Source organism: Microcaecilia unicolor, chromosome 8, assembly GCF_901765095.1.
Source record: "Microcaecilia unicolor chromosome 8, aMicUni1.1, whole genome shotgun sequence".
Taxonomy (NCBI): Eukaryota; Metazoa; Chordata; class Amphibia; order Gymnophiona; family Siphonopidae; genus Microcaecilia; species Microcaecilia unicolor.
Window position 1 is genome coordinate 102,968,127 of NC_044038.1, and position 18,212 is coordinate 102,986,338.

Consider the following 18,212-nt stretch of genomic DNA (forward strand, 5'->3'; position numbering starts at 1 on the left):
GGTCAGGTAGGGCCCACTGCAGTGAGAGCCCCTCAAGGCCTAGTGAAGGGGAAGGGCCCGGGCCATGTGATGTGCTAAGAGGGGGATGAGGAGCCTAGATGGGGTGGTGAGGCCCAGGGATAGAACAGGAATGAGCTTGAAAAAAAGTATGGCCCCCTGTGTAGAATTGCTGCTCCTCAGTGGAGAAGACTTAAAGGGTTGCTGAGGGTGAGCAGCAATTAGCTTAAGGGTGGGGGTATGTGATAAATAAGAGGCTGTCCTAGCCAGGGCAGGCCACTAGATGGCAATGTTCCCCTAAAAATGTCCAGGGATGTCCGGGGTAGGCCACTAGAGGGCGCTAGGAGAATAGGTGGAGGTCGCTAGGACCGGGGAGAGCCCTGGGAGGTCCACAGGTGCAGGTGGTTATGGGCTGGGTCCTGTTTAGCTATTAACCACTTTATACCCCACCTGAGGGGAAAAGGAAGAGAAGAGATCTGGTAACTGAAGAAAGAGAATCCCCCTGGAAAGAACTGGCTAAAACCTATGGACTTGTGGTGGACTGTATGCTCAAGGAAGAAAAACAGGCTGGGGTAAGAAGTCCCTAAAGCATTAGTGTTGGACTGTGTAGCCTCAGTACTTAGAGGAACTGTGTGTTCAAAGAGAGGACTGTGAGTCTAAAGGAAGGAAGGACTGGGTGTCCAAAGAAGAAGTAGGGCTGTGTGTCCCAGTACTGAGAAGCAGGCTGCAAAGCCTGGGGTTAGAAGTCCCCAAAGTATTGAGGTTAATGCTGAGCCCGGAATCTGTGTGGGGAGACTCAGTGTGAAGATATGTAAATGTATAAAGTATTTAAGCTAGAAGAACTGTGCCCAGGGGCTGGAATAAAGAATTGCCTGAATATGCTTTTGGTAAGACCTGTTTAATTTTGCCTCTGGAGAACCAGGTCACCCTGAGCGTGAAAGGATAACATGCTAATCTGCATACAAATTTGCATACTGAGAACCAGCTCACCCTGAGTGAAAAAGGGGCCCAGGAGCTTGAGGTTGGATTGCTCAGGATGCTGGGAATAGACTGTTTGGAGTCCTGTTCAGAGGCTACAGACCAGTGAGGCCTGCTGGAAAGTGGGAGCAGAAGCCTCATCTTCACAGTGCATGAGAGTTAATGGGGCAAACTCAGCTATGTTTACCTTGTACAGAGGAACTCGCCAGGGTTGCCCGTTGTCTCCGTTGTTATTTGCTATAGCTGTGGAGCCTTTTGCCTCCACAGTACGGGCGGACCCAAACATCACCGGAGTTACTATAGCGGGGAGAGAACATAAAATGGCACTTTTTGCAGATGATGTGTTCTTGTTTGTTACCCGTCCCCTGGTTACATTTCCCATCTTGCTGGATGCAATTAGCAAGTATTCAGCAGTGTCTGGCTTTAAGGTGAATATGACAAAATCTGAGGCCTTGAATATATCTCTCCCGGACGAGCTGGTGTAGTCACTGAAATCCTCCTTTGCTTTCAGATGGGCACCTCAGCAGCTTAGGTACTTGGGTGTAAACTTGACAGCTAACTTAGGAGGCCTTTTTAAAGCAAACTATAAGGGGCTAGCGCAGGCTATCTCGGCAGACCTGGATGGGTGGGGTGAACTGGGGCTTTCATGGTTTGGCAGAATAGCTGCTGTTAAAATGAATGTTTTGCCTCGGTTGCTCTACTTATTCCAGGCTCTCCCGCTTAGAATGCCCAAAAAATACCTCTCAGCCTTGCAGGATCGTATTGTGAAATTTATTTGGGCGGGGAAGCGTCCGCGCTTGGTGCGTGCGTACTTGTACCAGTCTAGGAGGCGAGGAGGTCTGGGGATCCCAAACTTGAGTTGGTACTATAGAGCAGCACAAGCACGTGCAGCCATTGAATGGTTTCAGGAATACCCTGACAGACAGTGGGTGCATTTGGAACAATACTCTATAGGCCAGAGACCTCTGGGGGCAGTGATGTGGCTTCCTAGCCAGTTCCGGTCACTTGGGGAGGAGCTCTGCCCATCTATTCATGTAACTCTGCATTATTGGGATAGTTTGTTTCCTAATAGGAAGTGCACGTTGTCACGCTTATCCCCTATAGCTTATAATCCGCTATTTTATCCTGGGACAGAGAACAGGGTATTCAAGAGGTGGCACGAGGAAGGTTTAAGAATGTGGGGTCAAATGTCTGAAGGAGACGCTCTATTACCTTTCAATGCTGTGGTGGAGACCTTCCCAAAGTTGAAGGGTGATGACTTTGCTTATGGCCAATTGTCACATTTTCTTAACACGTGAGCAGTCTGAGAGGTGTTAATCAGGGAAAAAACCACTCTGGAGGAAATCTGTGAGGGGTCCGCCACAACTAGCGGTTTAATATCGCGTTTATATAGTATCATCAATTTACGGGAGCCTAGTTACACCCTTCATAGGCGGAGTTGGCAAAGGGAGCTGGGTATCACCATGGCGGAGGCGGAGTGGGAGAGGTTGAAGCGAGCTACGGCAAAGGTGTCTTCACCTAAAAGGTGTCCTTTAAGGGAGAATGCGGTGAAGGTAATGTTCCGTTGGTACTTGACGCCTGAGCGCCTTCAGCGCATATACCCTACATCGTTGGGGGTGTGCTGGAGGGGCTGTGGGGTTAAGGGCACGATGGGACATGTCTGGTGGACCTGTAGGAAAATATGGGCCTACTGGAAATCGGTACATAGTAGGTTGCAGAAGTGGATGGGATGTGTGGTCCCGTGGAGCCCAACTCTTTTTCTTTTTTCTGCAAAGGTTGTGGGCCTTTCGCAGGCTCAGCAGACACTTACGAGACATGCTATAAGCGCAGCTAGAGTGGTGGTAGCAGCTTTTTGGAAGAAGCCTTTGACTCCTCCAATAGCGAGATGGCTTATTAAGTAAACTGAGGCATGTTTGTGAAATGGAAAGGCTCCTAGCGGAAAGGCGTAATCAACAGCAAAGGTGGCACTCAATATGGGCCCCTTTTATTAGTTTTGCAACAAATTACTTAGGCATAGGGGAGACCAAGGGTCATTGGGGGCGGTGGGGACCTAACCGGGGAGTTGGGGGAGGGGAGTTACAGGGGGGGGGTTGGTTAATTATAAAACTGTATTATAAATTTTGCAGTGACCTGAGTTTTACAGTGGAAGGTTGTAACATAGTAGATGTCGGCAGAAAAAGACCTGCACGGTCCATCCAGTCTGCACAACAAGATAAACTCATATGTGCTACTTTTTGTGTACACCTTACCTTGATTTGTACCTGTCCTTTTCAGGGCACAGACCGTATAAGTCTGCCCAGCACTATCCCCGCCTCCTAACCACCAGTCCCGCCTCCCACCACCGGCTCTGGCACAGACCGCATAAGTCTGCCCAGCACCATCCCCGCCTCCCGCCACCGGCTCTGCCACCCAATCTTGGCTAAGCTCCTTAGGATCCATTCCTTCTGAACGGTTTGTTATTGTTATGTACCAAGCAGTTAAGGTGAATGTCACATGCTGCACAGTGGTTTGTATGCTTAACCTGTTAATAAAGACTTCATGCAAATTTAAAAAAAACAGTGCCCCAGCATTACAATTTAAAATTTAGGGCCCTGTTTACTAAGGTGCGCTAGCGTTTTTAGTGCGCGTTAATTTTACTCATACCGAAAACCAAAATACTGTAGTTCTTCATGTAAAAACACATTAGAAAGTAATTGGTACTTAAATACACATATCCATAAGAAATTACTTAAACATATCCCAGAAGGGCTACACAAAAAAGGTGAAAATGGCACAATAAATAATTAACAAGCACAATGGAATGGAAACAGCAGTGCATCAGCATAAAAAAAAACAGAATTATGAAGTAGGAATTAATGACAAGTATTTAGAGAGAATTATATAAAGGGGGGATCAGGTATTAATACAGATAAGAGGATTGGGGATCAATTTTTGTCGTCTTACACCCATTTGTGTACGAAAGATAGCGGAATTTCACAAGATAGCTTCAGGGATACCTAGCTGGTCTCTCTTTGCCCAGATTATTGGAAGAGGCACAGGGATGACTTAATACTCCCATCATAGGTTTGGAGGTGCAAAAGGTTATTAAATAACAACTGGGAGACAAAAGCAGGAGACAAAACCACCGGCATCAGACAGTCTCATGGGAGGATTCTCTATAAGAAATTTGCAGCTGAGACCACAGGAATTTTAGTCCACTTATTAATTAATGGTTTCTTGCAAGGCCTTGAGTTAGCCCCTACTATGAAAGTTGCAAGAATCTCTGTATTACCAAAGCCAAAGTGTGGTCCCCACTGACCCATTTCTCTACTGAATGTTCTCACAAATAGGAGTCACCCTAGTAATGGTTCCCAGTCCAGTCCTTTGCCTTAGTGGAGCTTGTCATTTGGGATCTAGCACAATTTGGGAGTAATGTGGTCCTAAAGAAGGTGTGCTGTCTACATGGCACTCTTCCCCCTAGTAACAGGCCTTCCCCCTCTTCAGCCTCAGCCACCATACCTCCACAAAAGACTCCTTCCCTTTATTAAAGCACCAGACTAGACAGTACACAAACTAGCAACTATTTATTCAATTTCAATGAATGCAACAAACTTCCTCCTGTTCACTCAGGAGGATAATTACAATTTACAAACTCTCCCCCTTGTCACTTAGTGCATATATATAATACATAATGTTTTATTTTTATCCCCCTTAACACTGAACAGGTTAACCTTAGAATATTATCCACAGATTCCAGGCACCCAAAGAGAAAACAAACCTACTGTATGAAGGAAAAACGTCCTCTGGCTTTTCAGTAAAACAAGGTTAAACCCCCATCTATAAAAACATACATTTTCTTCCCCTTGCTACACTAAGGGAGAAGGAGCAGAAAGAAAAGAGAGAGTCTGTGAATGAGCATCAGAGGGGCTGCTGTATCCAGAGAAGGGAAACCACCCCAATATCTGTCAAAGATAAAAAGAGACTACATCAAGCAGTAAGAGGGGACCCAACACCCAGGTGCACCCTTGGCTTCACAGTCAGAAAGTACTAAATACATGTTGGATTAACTGTGTTTTGCACATACACAAGGGGAGAAGAGCAAGTGGATCATGAAGAAGTCTATCTCCATATTGGAAGTATACCCCTTTACATTACAGGGCCTGAATGAGAATTGGCATTTTTAAGACTACAGCAATATACACTGTTGGCACTTACCATAATATAAACACCAAGATCAAATTGAAGTCTAAGAGCTATACCTGTAAGCTGTGGCGTAGCCAGACCTGACATTTTGGGTGGGCCTGGAGCTAATGTGGGTGGGCACTATGTGTATAGGTATGAGTAGCACTTAATGATGGATTTCTAAGTAGAGTGAAGTGGATGAGTGGCTAAGTGGTTGGAGTGGCCTAGTGTTTAGAGCACTGGTCTTGACATCCAGAGGTGGCTGGTTCAAATCCCACTGCTGCTCCTTGTGAGCTTGGGCAAGTCACTTAACCCTCCATTGCCTCAGGTACAAGCTTAGATTGTGAGCTCTCCTGAGACAGAAAAATATCTAGTGTACCGTAACACCTTGAGCTACTGCTGAAAAAGGTGTGAGCAAAATCTAAATAAAATAAATAAGTAGTCTGACCAACAACTGCCCTGCATCAATATATAACCATATATATACTTAATAGAAGAACAGTTATTTGTAATACAGTTACATTATCCCATATTTTAAACTTGACCATACATACGTCTGCAATAATGGCAAACATCTCAATACACGACAGGATCCTGCAATATAATTACAGCAAAGCAAATGATACATACTTGTAGCAGGTATTCTCCGAGGACAGCAGGCTGATTGTTCTCACGACTAGGTGATGTCCACGGCAGCCCCCTCCAACCGGAAAAAACTTCTTGCAGGAGGTCCCGCGCGCGGAGCACGCCCACCGTGCATGCGCGGCTGTCTTCCTGCCCGTGCACAACTGCTCCCGCTCAGTTAAGTAAAAAGCAAAAGAAATAAGGATAAGTAAAAACAGCTCCAAAGGGGAGGAGGGAGGGAAGGTGAGAACAATCAGCCTGCTATCCTCGGAGAATACCTGCTACAGGTATGTATCATTCGCTTTCTCTGAGGACAAGCAGGCTGCTTGTTCTCACATGTGGGGTATCCCTAGCTCCCAGGCTCACTCAAAACAACAAAGAGAGTCAACTGGGCCTCGCAACGGCGAGACCATAACAAAAATTGACCTACGAAGAACAACTAACTGAGAGTGCAGCCTGAACAGAATAAAAATGGGCCTAGGGGGTGTGGAGTTGGATTCAAACCCCGAACAGATTCTGGAGCACCGACTGCCCAAACCGACTGTCGCGTCGGGTATCCTGGAGCCAGTAATGAGATGTGGATGTGTGGACAGATGACCATGTCGCAGCCTTGCAAATCTCTTCAATAGTGGCTGACTTCAAATGGACCACTGACGCTGCCATGGCTCTAACACTATGAGCCATGACATGACCCTCAAGAGACAACCCAGCTTGGGCATAAGTGAAGGAAATGCAATCTGCTAGCCAATTGGAGATGGTGCGTTTCCCGACAGTGACCCCCTTCTTGTTGGGGTCAAAAGAAACAAACAACTGGGCGGACTGTCTGTGTGGGCTTGTCCGCTCCAGGTAGAAGGCGAATGCTCTCTTGCTGTCCAATGTGTGCAACTGACGTTCAGCAGGGCGGGTATGCGGACGAGAAAAGAATGTTGGCAAGACAACTGACTGGTTCAGATCGAACTCCGACACCACATTTGGCAGGAACTTAGGGTGAGTGCGGAGGACCACTCTGTTATGATGAAATTTGGTATAGCGAGCATGGGCTACCAAGGCTTGAAGCTCACTGACCCTCCGGGCTGAAGTGACTGCCACCAAAGAAATGACCTTCCACGTCAAGTACTTCAGATGGCAAGAAGCCAGTGGCTCGAAAGAAGGTTTCATCAGCTGGGTGAGGACGACGTTGAGATCCCATGACACTGTTGGAGGTTTGACAGGGGGCTTTGACAAAAGCAAGCCTCTCATGAACCGAACTACCAAAGGCTGTCCAGAGATAGGCTTACCCTCTACACGATAATGGTAAGCACTAATCGAACTAAGATGGTTCCTTACTGAGTTGGTCTTGAGGCCAGACTCCAATAAGTGTAGAAGGTATTCAAGCAGGGTCTGTGCAAGACAAGAGCGAGGTTCTAAGGCCTTGCTGTCACAGCAGACGACAAACCTCCTCCACTTGAAAAAGTAACTCTTCTTAGTGGAATCTTTTCTGGAAGCAAGCAAGACTCGGGAGACGCCCTCAGGCAGACCTAAGGCAGCGAAATCTCCGCCCTCAACATCCAGGCCGTGAGAGCCAGAGACTGGAGGTTGGGATGCAGAAGCACCCCCTCGTTCTGCGTGATGAGGGTTGGGAAACACTCCAATCTCCACGGTTCTTCGGACGACAACTCCAGAAGAAGAGGGAACCAGATCTGACGGGGCCAGAAGGGCGCAATCAGAATCATGGTGCCACGGTCTTGCTTGAGTTTCAGCAAAGTCTTCCCCACCAAAGGTATGGAAGGATACGCGTACAGGAGCCCGCTCCCCCAATGCAGGAGGAAGGCGTCCGACGCTAGCCTGTCGTGGGCCTGAAGCCTGGAGCAGAACTGACGCAGCTTGTGATTGGTCTGCGTGGTGAAAAGATCCACCAAGGGGGTGCCCCACTCCCGGAAGATCTTGCGTACCACACGCGAATTGAGCGACCATTCGTGTGGTTGCATGAGTCTGTTCAGTCTATCAGCCAGACAGTTGTTCACGCCGGCCAGGTACGTGACTTGGAGAAGCATGCCATGCTGGCGAGCCCAACGCCACATCCTGACGGCTTCCTGACACAGGGGGCAAGATCCGGTGCCCCCCTGCTTGTTGATGTAGTACATCGCAACCTGGTTGTCTGTCCAAATTTGGATAATTTGGAAGGACAGCCAATCTCTGAAAGCCTTGAGCGTGTGCCAGACCGCTCTCAACTCCAGGAGGTTGATATGCAGACCAGATTCCTGGAGGGACCAGAGTCCTTGAGTGTGAAGCCCATTAACATGGGGAGAGATGCATCCCCCCCACCACAGCATCACGATCCCCTGATGCTCCCTCTTCCACTATGAGGAGGAGGAGCATCCAGGGTTCATTTGATTACCGAATTTATATACATTCTTGCTGCAGGTTTTGAATCTGTAGTTCACTATTAACAAGAATGTTGATTGGATTAACTATATTTATTATAACCAACAGCATTTTATCAATTACACTCAAGATGCAATTAAAGGTATTCCCTCTCAATTGGATGCTACCAGCCGGATGGGCATGGGAAAACCGGATGGTCCTTGACATGATATTAGCAGAAAGGGGAGGCATTTGTGTCATGCTCGGAGGACATTGTTGTACTTTTGTTCCTAATAATACTGCATCTGATGGAACTATAACCAAGGCTTTGCAAGAACTTACCACCATGATGAGCTTCTTGAGAATTCTGGTGTAGACACCACCTGGACAGAGTGGATGGATAATATTTTAAGGGAAATGGAAAACTTTCATATTATCTAGCTTAACCACATTGATAATCGTTATTGCTGTATATGTACTACTTGGCTGTTGTGTAATACCCTGTATAAGTAGCTTGGTGCAACAGTTAATTGAAACTGCATTAAGTAAAAGAGAACCTATAGGACATGCATATGTACTGTATGAAAGATTATACAATAACGCAGAGATTGCGAATGTTGAAAATAATGTTTAATTTCTTTGGGACATCCTTTTGTTCTGCATCATTATCTTCCTCTAGGATCATTTAAATGGTAAAGCATTGTAAGTAACATACGGCCCGGGGAAGGTTGAAGAGGGGCAACTTACATCTCACTATAACCACATAAGTACATAAGCATCGCCATACTGGGAAAGACCAAGGGTCCATCGAGCCCAGCACCCTGTCACCGACAGCGGCCAAAAGAAAAAGCAATTTGTCCCGCCCATTCTAACATACTGTATTATTCCCTCGTCCATTCAATAACATTCTATGGCCATTTCCTTCAAGAAGCCGTCCAACCTTTTTTTGAAGTCCACTAAGTTAACCGCCTTAACCACTTTTTCTGGCAGCGAATTCCAGAGTTTAACTACGCATTGAGTGAAGAAAAATTTCCTTCGATTCGTTTTAAATTTACCACACTGCAGCTTCATCGCATGCCCCCTTCTCCTAGCATTTGTCGACCTTTCCACTCATTATCTTATAGACCTCTATCATTTCTTCCCTCAGCCACCTTTTCTCCAAGCTGAAGAGCCCCAGCCTCTTCAGCCTTTCCTCATAGGGAAGCCGTCCCATCCCCTGTATCATCTTTGTCGCCCTTATCTGCACCTTTTCCACTTCCACTATATCTTTTTTGAGGTGCGGTGACCAGACCTGAACACAATACTCGAGGTGCAGTCGCACCATGGAGCAATACAATGGCAGAATAATATCCTTACTTTTGATTTCAATCCCTTTCCTAATGATACCCAACATTCTATTTGCTTTCCTAGCCGCAGCAGCATATTGAGCAGAAGTTTTCAACGTATCATCAATGATGACACCTAGATCACTTTCTTGGTCCGTGACTCCCAACGCTGAACCTTGCATGACGCAGTTATAGTTTGGGTTCCTCTTTCGCACATGCATCACTTTGCACTTGTTCAAATTAAACATCATCTGCCATTTAGACGCCCAGTCCCCCAGTCTCGTAAGGTCCTCTTGTAGTTTTTCACAATGTTCCAGTGATATGACGACTTTGAATAACTTTGTGTCATCAGCAAATTTGATTACCTCACTAGTTACCTCCATCTCTAGCTCATTTATGAATATGTTAAAAAGCTGAGGTCCACCATAGATCCGTGAGGAACCCCACTAACTACCCTTCTCCATTGTGAATATTGACCTTTTAATCCTACTCTGTTTCCTATCTTTCAACCAGTTTTTAATCCACAGTAAGACAGTACCTCCGATCCCATGTCCCTCTAATTTCCTCTGTAGTCTTTCATGAGGGACTTTATCAAACGCCTTCTGAAAATCTAGATACACAATATCAACTGGCTTACCTTTCTCCACATGTTTGTTTACCCCTTCAAAGAAATGCAGCAGATCGGTGAGGCAACACTTCCCTTCACTAAATCCATGTTGACTTTGTCCCATTAGTCCATGCTTTTGAATGTGCTCTGTAATTCTGTTCTTGATAATAGTCTCTACCATTTTGCCCGGCACCGATGTCAGACTCACCGGTCTATAATTTCCCGGGTCTCCTCTGGAACCTTTTTTAAACATCGGTGTTACATTGGCCACCCTCCAATCTTCCGGTACCACGCTCGATTTTAAGGATAAATTACAAATCAATAACAGTAGCTCTGCCAGCTCATTATTTTAGTTCTATCAGTACCCTAGGGTGAATACCATCCGGTCCAGGAGGTTTGCTACTCTTCATTTTGCAAAACTGCTCCATTAAGACTTACAGGTTTACAGATATTTCATTAAGTTTTACTGATTCTTCAGCTTCGAATACCCTGTCCGGCACCGGAATCCCACCCAAATCTTCCTCGATGAAGACAGAAGCAAAGGTAAAATTATGTATCATACCTGATAATTTTCTTTCCGTTAATCATAGCTGATCAATCCATAGACTGGTGGGTTGTGTCCATCTACCAGCAGGTGGAGATAGAGAGCAATCCTTTTGCCTCCCTATATGTGGTCATGTGCTGCCGGAAACTCCTCAGTATGTCGATATCCAAGCTCCATCCGCAGGACTCAGCACTTAGAGAATTACACCCACAAAGGGACACTCTGCCCAGCTCACTACCGCCGAAACGGGGGAGGGGAATTAACCCAGCTCATCCCCACACAAGTGGGGGAGGGGAATCCGTCCAGCTCATCCCCGCGGAACGAGGGAGGGACACCACTCCGCCGATGCGGGGGGATCTGGCTTATCCTGCAACCGCAACCACGGGAGGAGCTGACTGACCCTAACACCGCCGAAGCGGGAGGGGTACAAAGCTGCCCTACAGCCGCACGAAGCGGAAGGGAGCGCCGACAGAATTTAGGTCTGAATCCAGCCCCGTAAAACGGAGGGGAGAGGAATGCGGCAGCTCACTGTAACACAAACTCGTCTCAACTCTTGAAGAATCCAATTGAAAAAACTTGAACACGAAGTCCTCCTGAACAGGAACTGAAGATTAAACTTGAACCTGAAATGCAACCAGAATATAAACAGTACAGATATCTGGGAGGGGCTATGGATTGATCAGCTATGATTAATGGAAAGAAAATTATCAGGTATGATACATAATTTTACCTTCCATATCATCATGCTGATCAATCCATAGACTGGTGGGATGTACCGAAGCAGTACTCACCCAGGGCGGGACATTGAAATCCCTGACCGCAACACTGAAGCTCCAAACCGGGCCTCCGCCCGAGCAGCCACAGTCAAGCGGTAATGCCTGGAGAAGGTATGGGCCGATGCCCAAGTTGCCGCCTTGCAAATCTCTTCCAAGGAGACGGACCCGGCCTCCGCAATCAAGGCCGCCTGAGCTCTAGTGGAGTGAGCCTTCAGCTGGATAGGCGGCACCTTCCCCGCGGCCACATAAGCCGCTGCAATGGGTTCCTTGACCTATCTTGCCACTGTAGGCTTAGCAGCCTGCAGACCCTTACGAGGACCTGCAAACAGGACAAACAGATGATCCGACTTCCGGAAATCATTGGTCACTTCCAAGTATCTGATGATGACTCGTCTCACATCCAGATATTTGAGAGCAGAGAATTCCTCTGGGTAGTCCTCCCTACGAAAGGAAGGGAGACAGAGCTGCTGATTCACATGGAAGCGAGAAACAATCTTGGGCAGGAAGGAAGGCACTGTGCGAATAGACACTCCTGCCTCAGTGAACTGCAGAAAAGGCTCTCGACATGAGAGTGCCTGGAGCTCGGAAACTCTTCTGGCTGAAGTGATAGCCACCAAAAAGACTGCTTTCAACGTCAGGTCTTTCAGAGATGCCCTCGACAAGGGTTCAAAAGGCGGCTTCTGCAAGGCTCTTAGCACCAGGTTGAGATTCCACGCAGGCACCACTGAGTGCAGAGGAGGGTGCAGGTGATTAACTCCCTTGAGAAAACGCACCACATCTGGCTGCGAAGCCAGGGAAGCACCCTTCAGGCGGCCCCTGAAGCAAGCCAGAGCCGCTACCTGGACTTTAAGGGAACTGAGCGACAGGCCTTTCTCCAGACCTTCTTGCAGGAACGCCAACACTGAAGAAATTGGAGCAGTGAAGGGAGAAAGTGAGCCTGCTTCACACCACGCTGCAAAGGTACGCCAAACCCTGGCGTAAGCAGAAGTAGAGCACTTCCTCGCTCTCAGCATAGTGGCGATGACCTTGTCTGAGAAGCCCTTCTTCCTCAGACGCTGCCGCTCAATAGCCAGGCCGTAAGACCAAAGGGGGAGGGATCCTCCATCACCACGGGACCCTGATGCAACTGGCAGCCACAGAGGATCGTCCACTGAGAGCCTGATCAAGTCCGCATACCAGGGACGTCTGGGCCAGTCAAGACCCACCAGGATTATCCGGCCCGGATGTTTTGCCACCCGGTCTAGCACCCTGCCCAACATGGGCCAGGGCGGGAACACATAGAGAAGCTCCTGTGTCGGCCACTGTTGGAGAAGAGCATCTACTCCCAGGGATCGAGGGTCCCGTCCTCTGCTGAAAAAACGCGGCACTTGGCAATTGGCCGATGACGCCATCAGATCTAGACTCGGCTGGCCCCAGCGCTTCGTGATGTCCAAGAACGCCTGAGCCGATAACTGTCACTCTCCGGGATCCAAGGTATGGCGACTGAGAAAGTCCGCCTTGACATTCATGACTCCGGCAATGTGGGCCGCTGACAGCTGTTCCAGGCTCGCTTCCGCCCACTGGCATAGATTCATGGCCTCCTTGGCTAGAGGGGCGCTCTTGGTACCTCCCTGGCGGTTGACATAGGCCACAGCCGTGGCATTGTCCGACAGGACCCGTACTGGCTTCAACGCCAGTACCGGGAGGAACTCCAAAAGCGCCAACCGAATGGCTCTGAGTTCCAGGAGGTTGATAGGCCACTTTGCCTCTGCAGGAGACCAGAGCCCCTGCGCTGTCCTTCCCAAACAGTGGGCTCCCCAGCCCGTCAAAGAGTCGTCCGTCGTGACGACAATCCACTCCGGGGTCACCAGAGGCATTCCTGCAGACAACTTGTCTGTCTTCAGCCACCAGCTCAGCGCCTTGCGCACTGCTGGGTCCAAGGGAAGGCGCACAGCATAATCCTCCGACCCCGGAGTCCAGCGCTGCAGCAGAGAGTGTTGTAGTGGTCTCATATGAGCCCTGGCCCAGGGCACTACTTCCATCGTGGCCGTCATAGAGCCCAACAGCTGCACATAGCCCCAAGCCCGAAGAGGAGGCTACTAGGAACTGGTCCACCTGAGCCTGAAGTTTGACAATCCGATTGTCCGGCAGGAACACTCTGCCCACTTGGGTGTCGAATCGAACTCCCAGATACTCCAGGGACTGAGTCGGGTGCAGCTGGCTTTTCTCCCAGTTGATGATCCACCCCAGGGAGCTCAGCAATCACCCGGTCCACAGCTTTGCGGCACTCTGCATAAGAGGGGGCTCGGATCAACCAGTCGTCCAGATAAGGATGGACTTGTACTCCTTCCTTTCGCAGGAAGGCCGCGATGACCACCATTACTTTGGAGAAGGTCCGCGGAGCAGTAGCCAACCCGAACGGGAGGGCTCTGAACTGGAAGTGTCGGCCCAGGACTGCAAAACGCAGAAAGCGTTGATGAGGAGGCCAGATGGGAATATGCAAGTACGTTTCCTTAATGTCCAAGGATGCCAGGAACTCCCCTGCCTTCACCGGCGCTATAACAGAGCGGAGAGTCTCCATGCGAAAGTGCCAAACTTTCAAGGCCCGATTGACCCCTTTGAGGTCGAGGATAGGCCGTTCAGAACCTCCTTTCTTTGGTACCACAAAGTAAATGGAGTAACGTCCCTTGCCAAGCTGATTTTCTGGCACCGGAACGACCGCACCCAGGCGGATCAGATTGTCCAAGGTCTGCTGCAATGCCACAGCTTTGACCGGAGACTTGCAGGGAGAGAGTACAAACCCGTCTCTTAAGGGTCGGCAGAACTCTAGCTTGTAGCCGTCTCTGATGACTTCCAGCACCCAAGTGTCTGAAGTTACCCTGGTCCACTTGCCCAGAAACGAGGACAGGCGTCCTCCAATCTGCACTGGGCCATGGACCAGGGCCCCGTCATTGGGTACGAGACCCTGGGGGAGAACCAGAGGGCGCACCTCCAGGACGGCGGTCTCTGCGAAAGGAATGCTGCTTGGGGGAGAAGTTCCTTTTGAAGGAAGAGGGGGCAGAGGAGCCCGACTTGCCCGGGAGGTACCGACGGGCTTCCTGAAACCGTCCTCTGGAGATACCGGGGCGAGCACTGGCCCGAGCCCTGACCTCTGGTAACCTCTTGCCCTTAGACGTGCCGAGATCGGTCACAATTTTGTCCAGCTCGACCCCAAAGAGCAGCTTGCCTTTAAAAGGCAATTTAGCCAGGCGGGACTTAGAGGCGTGGTCAGCAGACCAATGCTTCAGCCAAAGCCACCGCCGCGCAGAGACTGTGAGCCATACCTTTACCCGAGGCTCTCAAGACATCATACAGTAAGTCTGCCAAATAAGCCAGGCCCGATTCCAGGGCCGGCCAATCAGCCCTCAAGGAAGGATCCGAGGGGGAAGCCCGCTGCACAATCGTCAGGCATGCCCTGGCCACATAGGAGCCGCAAACTGAGGCCTGCAAACTTAAAGCAGCCGCCTCGAAGAACGACCTTAAGGCCGCCTCCAATCTTCTGCCTTTAGGGCCGTGCCACCTTCCACCGGCAACGCCATTTTCTTAGTCACCGCAGTGATTAAAGAATCCACGGTAGGCCAAAGAAAGGCTTCCCGTTCACTTTCAGGCAAAGGATAGAGGCGGGACATAGCCCTAGCCACTTTGAGGCTCGCTTCCGGGACATCCCATTGAACCGAAATCAAGGTGTGCATGGCATCATGCACGTGGAAGGTTCTAGGCGGGCGATTCGTCCCCAGCATAATGGCGGAGCCAACAGGGGCTGAGGGAGAGACGTCCTCCGGAGAGGAAATCTTCAAAATGCTCATGGCCTGCATTAACAGGTTGGGCAAGTCTTCTGAGCGAAAGATCCGCGCTGCAGAGGGGTCATCCGCTCCATCCGAGTGGGAATCCGTCTCCTCCAAGGAATCCCCAAAGGACCGTTGGGAGAACTCAGATACGCTGCCCTCATCTACATCAGAGGAGACAGAGTCCTCTAAGGCCTGGAAATCCACCCAAGGGCGTTTACTTCCGGGGGCCTCAACCCCTTTATCGGACAAGGGAGCAGGGGCAGCGTTTTGCATAAGGAAGGCCTGATGCAGCAGCAAAATGAACTCAGGGGAGAATCCCCCCGAATAGTGCACTTCTGCAGCTTGGGCCACGGCCCTAGCCGCACCCTCAACCGGCGCTCGCAAGAGCGGGGGAGAAACATGCTGCGCATCCAAAATGGCGTCCGGCGCGAAACTCCGAGAAGGAGCCGCGTGGGAAGAACTGCGCTTAACTTAGGCCGCTTTCTTACCGTCGCCCGAATCAAGAGCGACCATAGTATTAACGTCTCCTAGCTCGAGGGCGGCCCAAGAAGAAGCCGTCCGAGCACAGTGGCCGGCCAACATGGAATGGGCGAGCAGCGGGGGATGGGCTTTTATGGCGGGAAACACCGCCGCACCGGAGGAAGAACCGGGACACTGACCGGCCTCCAAACTGACACCCAACAAGGGCGAATCAGATTTTATGACCCCCGTATCCCCGCTAGAAGCGCACACACGGTCCGGGGAGCGATTCTTTGCGCCTCGCCCTCCGACGCCATAGGCCACGTGGAGATCGATCGGGGAACCCCCTGCCCGCTACAAAAAGGTAAAAATTACCTGCTTCTCGCTCCAAGCTGTAACGAACCGGTGTCCCAGTGAGTAGCTGCAATAAACGTTGAAATAAACGCCCTTAAGGACGTCCAAAATTTTTTTTTTTTTTTTTAACGGAGCCAGCGGGAGGGGGGAGAAAAGGAGGGACCTGGCACCACCAGGTTTGCACTTGCTCAAGAAGAGCCCTCAACCCCAGGTACTCAACAAAACCTAAAAATTAGGCTTGGAGACCTAGCCAGAGCTGCTGCTGTGTGTGACCACCACCTGCTGAGATAGAGAACATACTGGGGAGTTTCCGGCAGCACATGACCACATATAGGGAGGCAAAAGGATTGCTCTCTATCTCCACCTGCTGGTAGATGGACACAACCCACCAGTCTATGGATTGATCAGCATGATGATATGGAAGAACTCATTTCGTTTTTCTGCTATTTCTTTGTCTTCCTTGATCGCCCCTTTTACACCCTGGTCGTCCAGCGGGCCAACCGATTCTTTTGCTGGTTTCCTGCTTTTAATGTATCTAAAAAAAATTTTACTATCAGTTTTCGCATCTAACGCTATCTTTCTTTCAAAATCTCTCTTTGCCTTTCTTACCTATAGCCCGATACCTGTAAAACGGAATTGACAATTTGACTCAAACCCACAATCTCCCTAAGCTTAACATGCATTTGAAAAGGAACCTATTGCTCACCTCTGGAATGGATGGGACAAAAGCAAAAGTTCAAAAACAAATGAAGCCCTTACTCTCGAAGGCCTTCAAGGGGGGAGATGTAAATAATGAGCACAGGTCATGCACCATGGAACAGGGCCAAAGGGCAAAAACTGATAAGCATGTGAACCAGAAACTCATGATCTGATAAGACATTCCTGCATGCAAGCAGGCAAGAGAAGGGAAAATTAGGTTCTTACCTTGGTAATTTTCTTTCCTTTAGTCATAGCAGATGAAGCCATTACATATGGGTTATGTCCATCAACCAGCAGGGGAGATAGAGAGCACTCAAACTTTCACAGTGCCCTCTTGGCCAGCTAGCTCCACTGCCTCTTCAGTATTTGAAGCTTCCAAAGCAGTATGGCAAACCGCAATGGGAATCACAAGAGCTTTCCTCACAGCGAATGATGGCCCATCACAAGGGCATGAACTCATAAAGGAGGGAATGCACATCCTCCTGGAGGGAATAAACTCATCCTCCTTATTGTATAAGTGGAGGGGAACACACGTGCCTCCTGGAGGGAATCACACATCCTCCCAACACACTGGAGGGAATGAACTCATCCTCCTATTTATAGAACTGGAGGGGAACACACGCGCCTCCTGGAGAGAATCAACACATTCTCCAAAAAAAAACATGCTAGAGGGAATGAACACATCCTCCTAAATTTAAACTGAACATGAATCCTGAAGATTGTTTTCCAACTTTCTCCCAAGGAAGGAACTTCAGGAAATTAGAACAGAACCTGAAAAACAGATTCACAGCATACAGACAATCATACAGGGAGGGCTCATGGCTTCATCTGCTATGACTAAAGGAAAGAAAATTACCAAGGTAAGAACTTAATTTTCCCTTCCTTGTCATCAAGCAGATGAAGCCATTACGTATGGGATGTAACAAAGCAATCCCTAGATAGGGTGAGAACAAGCCACACCACGCGCTAGCACTTGTGCACCAAAACGCGCATCCCTCCTGGCAGCCACATCCATCCTGTAATGTCAGGCAAAGGAGAGCTTAGAAGCCCATGTTGCTACACTGCATATCTCTTGAAGAGAGAGTGCTCCAGTTTCAGCCCAAGAGGAAGAAATCGCTCTAGTAGAATGTGCCTTAAAGGCTACAGGCGGAACCCTGCCGGCCAGCAGATAAGCTGAAAAGATAGTTTCTTTGAGCCAGCGGGCAATAGTGGCCTTAGACGCTGGAGACCCTCTGCGAGAACCTGATAGCAAAACAAACAGATGATCAGAAGTCCTGAAAGAGTTAGTAACTCGCAGATACTGCAGCAGAGTCCTGCGCACATCCAAAAGGTGCAGCTGCCCAAAAGATTCTGGAAACTCTTCCTCTGAAAAAGAGGGCAAGAAAATAGGCTGGTTTAAGTGAAAGGCTGAAACCACCTTAGGCATAAAGGAAGGCACGGTCCGAACCGTGACTCCGGACTCTGAAAATTGCAGAAATGGGTCTCTACAGGACAGCGCCTGGAGCTCTGACACCCGTCTCGCCGAGGTAATGGCCACCA

General features: G+C 49.2%; 1 protein-coding gene across 2 annotated transcripts in view; it reads right to left on the reverse strand.

The window, feature by feature from the left end:
- Window positions 1–18,212, reverse strand: part of FXYD3 (FXYD domain containing ion transport regulator 3) — a 237,527-nt gene that overhangs the window by 195,014 nt on the left and 24,301 nt on the right. The window contains exon 1 of one of the 2 annotated variants that reach the window (XM_030211790.1): window positions 8,446–8,481. The exons of the other annotated variant lie outside the window; for it this stretch is intronic. Coding sequence (XP_030067650.1) covers window positions 8,446–8,451 — 6 coding nt within the window. The 5' untranslated portion in view covers window positions 8,452–8,481. Of the gene's footprint in view, window positions 1–8,445; window positions 8,482–18,212 lie in introns of those variants that run through there. 2 annotated transcript variants of the gene reach the window in all.